Raw genomic sequence first — 6,782 nt, forward strand, 5'->3', positions numbered from 1 at the left:
TTGTACAATAATTCCAGGTATATCTGAAATGACTGGGATATTCAGTTAGCTATATATATGGATATGTATTTTGTGCAATTCCATGTGGATAGTGTCCGTGTCCTAGCATGACTGTGGTAGACTTAAACACACTTATATTCTGCTTAGAGGCAGAATCACACAGGTGGTTAGCACAAAAACCATTATGCAGAGATATTTGTACTAAGATCAAGAATGAATTCCTAGATCTGTTCTATGTCTGGTAAAAGGCTTGTATTTTTCATGGCATAAGGCTTTAGGTTGGGAAGGTTCTCACTCCTTTTAATGCTCCATCTGCCTGCCTCCCCACAAGCAACTGAAGCTTTAAAGCTTTTGTCCAGCAGAGGGTGCTGTGGTTCTGATCCAATAAATGAGCGCTTAACAAATTTATGCGTTCTTGCTGGTGATGATGGTTTTACTCACATGATGGCTACACAACGGTCAGGGAATATTTTTGTTAGGTAGCACATTTCCTCTTTTCCTCTTGGGAAATAAGCGCTGCTGGGTAGTTTTAAATGGTGTGGCGGTTGTACTCATAAGAGGGGTCCAGGCCGTCATAGTGGAACTCCCTCCACTGCTCTGTCTTCTCACGGGTTCTCTCATCTTGCTCTGAAAAACATGTTCGGTGAAAAAAAATAATCAGCTCTCAATAGACTGATCTGGAGATACAGCAGCACCCCGGTACAAAGGTTGGATATACTCACAGTTTTAGACCATTTTAGAACATAAATAATATAATACACAACATAATATATAATACATAATATGGAAGAAGGCATATTACGCAGAAGGGAAAAAAATAATGTGGAGCCACCTGAAATGGAAACGATCTAAAGGAAATAAATCATTATATACAAAGATAAAGAGAATACACAAGACATGCAGCAAACTCTATTATTAAATTAAATATTATTCATTATTTATATATTTATTTAAATCTTTTTAACTATCTATCTTCAGGAAAATGCACTCTGCAATAAAAGTTGGCATGCTGAAACTGAATGTGAAAAGAAGCTAGAATACATAACAAGACAATGATCCAGATTCATTCATTCATTATCTGTAAGCGCTTATCCAGTTCAGGGTCGTGGTGGGTCCAGAGCCTACATGAAATCATTGGGCGCAAGGTGGGAACACACCCTGGAGGGGTCGCCAGTCCTTCACAGTACAACATACACACACTCACACCCACAGACACTTTTGAGTCGCCAAACCACCTACCAACATGTGTTTTTGGACTGTGGGAGGAAACCGGGGCACCCAGAGGAAACCCATGCGGACACGGGGAGAACACAACACACTCTTTACTGACAGTCACCCGGAGCTGGATTCGAACCCACAACCTCCAGGTCCCTGGAGCTGTGTGACTGTGACACTACCTGCATTTTGCTATAAAGAAAGCATGATTCATTCATTCATTATCTGTAAGCGCTTATCCAGTTCAGGGTCGCGGTGGATCCAGAGCCTACCTGGAATCACTGGGTGCAAGGCGGGAACACACCCTGGAGGGGGCAGCAGTCCTTTGCAAGGCAACACAGACACTCACACATTCACTCACACACTCACACCTACGGACACTTTTGAGTCGCCAATCCACCTACCAACGTGTGGTTTTTTTTGGACTGTGGGAGGAAACCGAAACACCAAAGGTGTACAAAGTACATCATAGACTGGGCCATGCTTTGTCAGGTAATATACAGAGATTTTATAAATGACATATTCACCGTCATGCTCTTCCTCTGCGTAACTCTCAAACTCATTCCTCTGCTCCTCATGGTATTCTCTCTTCCTTTCATCAGCTGCCAGCCTCTGTCTCTGCTCAGCTGTAGTGTAAACATTAAAATGAAAAACAATGTTCAGAGGGACAGTTAAAATCAGTAGACACTAGATATGAATGGAGTGTTTTATAACAGTTTTGAACTTAAATGCAAAGCAGATGTCAGTGTTCTGATGTATTCTAAAGTTGAGGCAAAACAAGGTTTATTTTGATATTGCGGTCTGACAATTAATTTTACGTTAATTAAAGTTTTCTTCTTTGGCCTGCAATTTCAGCATTTAGCTCCTAGTTGCATGAAGAATGAACACAAATCAGAGGACGTATTACTGCGTGTACTGTAGGCGTTCAGACAGATGACAGATGTTAATGTAGACTGATAAATGCTTGATGCTTTTGTATCATTAGGTGCAAGATTACCCATCATTACTTATCATGGTTCCTCAATACTGAGTATTTTACAATTTTGAAGCCCAGTGGTATATAAATCTATAATACTGTAAAATATTACAATAGTAATTGGAAAATGATTTATATTTAAATTATTGTAAACCTAGCTTTTAACACATACACACTTAGTCTGGTTTTGCAGGCTAACGTTTTCAAGAAGAAGAGCTATTGTCACTAAAGTAGCTTATGGTGTTGTGTATAAATGAGAATTTCTTGTTGGTACATATATAAACCTGTTCTAATACCAAAACAAACAAACAAAAATAAAATGAGGTGTTCCAGGTTCTAAGGGAAAATCTGAACATGTCCTGTATTATGTACAAGTAGTTCCAGACTTGACATAGCCATATGGTCAGCATTAATGAGCATGCTGCACCACCTCAACAAGGGCAGCATTCATAGATATTGGTGTCCTCGCAACATGGCAGCTCCTGGTTTGTAGAAGAGCCGTATTTCAGATTCTGTATGATAACCCCTGACCTAACCGACCACTTCCCTTAACTCTTAACTCTCCTTGACAAAAATTCAGTCTGTACTTGGCCCAAAGCTGACTGTTTTGGTCTTTAAATAATCTAAATATCACATTTAAATATAATGTTTGCCATGACATGGCATACCTCAGTCTTAAACATATTTTAAAATAAACAATCAGAATTAAAGAAAAAGTGTAATAAATGTTGTAACAACTACAGTCAAAAGCCAAACAAAAGCCAAGTCTAAACCTTTAGACCACAGGCTCTGACAGTGACCGTGGGCTGAAACCTGCTTTCTCCATGTTGGCCTGTGGCTCCTGCTCACCGCTGTGGTTAGCCTCTACTGCATTCCTCAGCAGACTCAAAACATAGTGGTCAGGGGCAGCACCTGCAGAGCCCATGCTTCTCTCAAAGGCTGTCTTAGATGTTTACAGCTGGGATTACTTTTTTTAATATTATTTGTACACAGCATTAAGAAATCCTCAAATCCTTGAAAAATTTGCTTTGACAAGGTGTTAATCAAACATTACTTTGCTAAGGAGTTTTCAGTCAGGCATTTCTTCACAGTATTTGTTCCAAACACAGAAGCAGCCACCTTCAACACAGACTCTTTACAAACGGTATCCTACATACAGACAGCCATATTTGTCAACAGTCCAGATACTGTAGTTTCACTGGCACTTCATTGAGACATTGTGCTGGAAGTCATTAATGTGTATAACAACTCATAAAACATTTCTTAAGTGACCATCAGCTGGAGAACATCAATAAACTCACCATTGATCTCATCCTGTGATTTCACTGCCCTCTTGCCACGACGCTTGAAAAAGCTGCTGGCATCACTCTCGTGCATGAAAATCCTCTTTAGTCCACCTTAGAATAACATAAATAAAGTAACTACCTGGGCCATGTATCATCTGTATCAAGTATGCTGAGGTCTTCATGTGAAACACAGAGACACTGGAATCTAGACATAGCCACTACTATTATATGAAAGTGATCATTTTCGTGGTCACCTTGTGGGCTTGCTGCATTCTTGCCCACCTTTCCCTCAGATTCACTGTTAACCTCATGGAGCACTGTAATAAACCAGAAAGAATGTCACAGCCTTTCTGTGAGCCTTTCATGCCACAAAGCAATCATAGCTACAAGGTAAACACTTCTAAACTCTAGTATTGTTGTTGTTGTTGTTTGGGTTAGGTCCAGAAGTATAATCTCTAGAAAGTAATGCTCCTGAAACATTCTATATGCTGTTTTTAAAGGTATAGCAACATCTTTCACCTCCTGTGTGTCATACTCACAGGTGAAGACGAACAACACAGTCAGACAGGTGAGAAAGACAAGTCGCGTCCACCACATTTTAAGAGCCGTGTCCAAGCTGCACAAGGTCAGAGGCAAAGGGTATCCACACAGATCTTTGTTGGGGATTGTGACTGAAGGGGCAGTGGCAGGAATTTGGGAGATCAGGAGGGTGGGTGATGGGAGGGGCATAGGGAATGTGTTTCCTGAGGGTTGACTCTAAGTCATTATAAGAACTCTAGCTGTGACTAGGGCTTCCTTGTAAGAACCACCAAAACTAAATTATGATATTAGCACAAATCAATAATTAATTGTACATTTTACCACGATTATGATTATTTTGATTTTGTATTTTACAGTTTAGTGACTATGGCTTGTACTGTAAATATGCTCCAGTATTAAAGCTGGGATATTTTTTCTAATGTTGCTGGGAGCTTGTTCCTCTCTTGATTTCTGTATTTGGTGTGTGATTGTGCTTTGATCGCTGAAACAGTGATCTTTTTTCACAGTGTTTACAGTTGACTTCTTTTTGTTCAGTGTCATCTTAATTAAAGTCAAAATACAGCACGTCCAAACCACAGACGCTGGGTTTTTCTTTGGTAAATCGCTCGGTCGGCCTCTGCATTGAGGTTCTCCACCATGTTGCAGATAGGGGCAGAATCATGTGACTATAATGTGGTAGTGTGATATTAAAAGGACAGTAAATGAACACAGTGGGAACATAACAGAATTATGTATATAATCGATATAGACAAGATTATGTTCTGAATGTCAATACATTTTTGATTAACTGCCCAGCCCTACTCTAAATGTAAATGCACTGACAAGGAATCATTCATTTTTTTTCTCATTCTCCCTTACAGATTTGCAGTCTGACTTTCTGACACTGATTTTCTCCATTAGAATGAGGGTTATGTTAGGTTTTGGATTAAGATTAAGTTCAGACTGAACAGATTCAAGTTCAGTTGCATTAAGATGGATAATAAAGACAATCTACAAAGCATCTACTCTTGACTACCAAAATAAAGTGTTACTGTTATGACAGCATGCAATGTGGGTGAAGGCCAGTAGTAAATATATGAAATTCACATTGTCTCAGAAGGTAATGGAAACTCATTTGATGTTTCTGTCATATATATTCCTCCTTTTAATGATGTCCTGTATTTTTTGTGAATATGTAAAAAAAGGTTCTGGCTATGACTCATATCTGGTTGTCTAAATATCACCATCTTAACTTGAAATACCACAGAAAGAGACAGGTGAGAGAAAGGTGGGTGTAGGTGAATGGTGGAATTAACAGTTAGTTCACAGAAAATAAGGAACAGGAAATCATATGTTCCCCTAACATCAGTTAAGCCATATCTTAACAGAAAATTCTGAGTGTTTACATTTTGCTCTTTAAGCCAAAACTTAATCAATGCAAGTAAACATTTAGCCAGCTACACATACAAATTCAGCTTACCCAGCCCCTGTCTGGTGCCAGGCCCAGCAGAAGCAGCTTTAGGCTCAGAGCTTCATAGTCCTACCAATGAACAAGCCCTACTCCCAACTGAAATAGCAGGTGACCAGCATAGTGCCTTTAATTCTTACACAGGGAATCAGCACAGCATCAAGTAATATTTATTTGGATCCAGAGAATGTTTCATTTATGACTTAACTACAAGAATTTATTTGTTTGTCTGATTTTAAGTTCTCTTGAATAGGTGACTTTATAAGCTGAAGTTAGTTTTTGTCATTTGTTTTATTTATTTGTATATTTTCCATTCAGCATTTCAGAATTAGCTTCTTAACATTGAATAAAAATATGTAGAATGAGAAGCTAACTTCAAAATTGGATTTTTTTTCTGCATCTCATCTTAACATTTTGCTTCTTCTTGACACACAATGAAATAAACGAAATTGATTATTTTTACTGCAGCATTGTGTTTAATCATGTTACAAACGAATCATACATTTAAATAATAATTTAATTCTCACAGGAAATATGTTTGATTATTAAATACACTTTCATTCATTCATTCATTGTCTGTAACCACTTATCAATTTCAGGGTTAGGGTGGGTCCAGAACCTAGCTGGAATCATTGGACGCAAGGCGAGTTTCATTTATTTCAGATCACCAGAAGAAATGATTAATTTAGCAGTAAATCAGCTACCCACTTTGTAAACATAAGCCACTCTTGTAGTCTCTGTATAAAATTTGTTGTCATGCTCCAGTCCATTGAACTGTTTTTGGTGCAGTTATTGGTCTGGTTTTGAGAGAATGTGCCTAGGCCCCTTCACACAAGAGCTCCTCTCATACATAGACTGTAGCGCAGCAGCTACTGAGGTGTGTACTCACTGGGGTTTTATCTGGAGTCTGGCCAAGCCACAAACTGACCGTATGAATGTATGATTTTGAGGAATTTTGTCTCTAAGGAAAAGGCAGATGCGGAAACGTGTGAAGGTGTCTAAGAGGAAAATGCAACAAGTTTGTTTTTGTTTGGGACTGTCAATAATTCCTTAAAGTTTTTGATGGCTTCAAAGTCCCATAGGTCCATTTGTGTGCTGCGCTGAATTATACCTAGCAATAAAGAAATAAACTGGACTCATTTTGGGTTATTTTGCTTACAAATTTAAATTATTACAACAATAATTAGCTTCTTAATAGTTTATTAAGTTGGTAATTCATTAACTCCATGTACTACAATGCAAACTAATTGTGTTATTCCTAGACTGAGATATATTAATAAATGATTAACTATAATTAATTCATAACTGAACGCTCATA

At 38.4% G+C, this 6,782-nt stretch overlaps 1 protein-coding gene across 1 annotated transcript; it reads right to left on the reverse strand.

Moving 5' to 3' along the window:
• Positions 1–430: 430 nt before the first annotated feature.
• ucmab (upper zone of growth plate and cartilage matrix associated b) lies at positions 431–4,129 on the reverse strand. Its single transcript, XM_066668072.1, has 5 exons — positions 4,017–4,129; positions 3,732–3,794; positions 3,493–3,588; positions 1,743–1,841; positions 431–627 (listed from the first exon to the last, which is right to left on the reverse strand). The coding sequence occupies exons 1-5, from the start codon at positions 4,072–4,074 to the stop codon at positions 530–532; spliced, it is 414 nt and encodes a 137-aa protein (XP_066524169.1). The 5' UTR covers positions 4,075–4,129; the 3' UTR covers positions 431–529.
• Positions 4,130–6,782: the final 2,653 nt, after the last annotated feature.

This window comes from Hoplias malabaricus, chromosome 4, assembly GCF_029633855.1.
Source record: "Hoplias malabaricus isolate fHopMal1 chromosome 4, fHopMal1.hap1, whole genome shotgun sequence".
Taxonomy (NCBI): domain Eukaryota; kingdom Metazoa; phylum Chordata; class Actinopteri; order Characiformes; family Erythrinidae; genus Hoplias; species Hoplias malabaricus.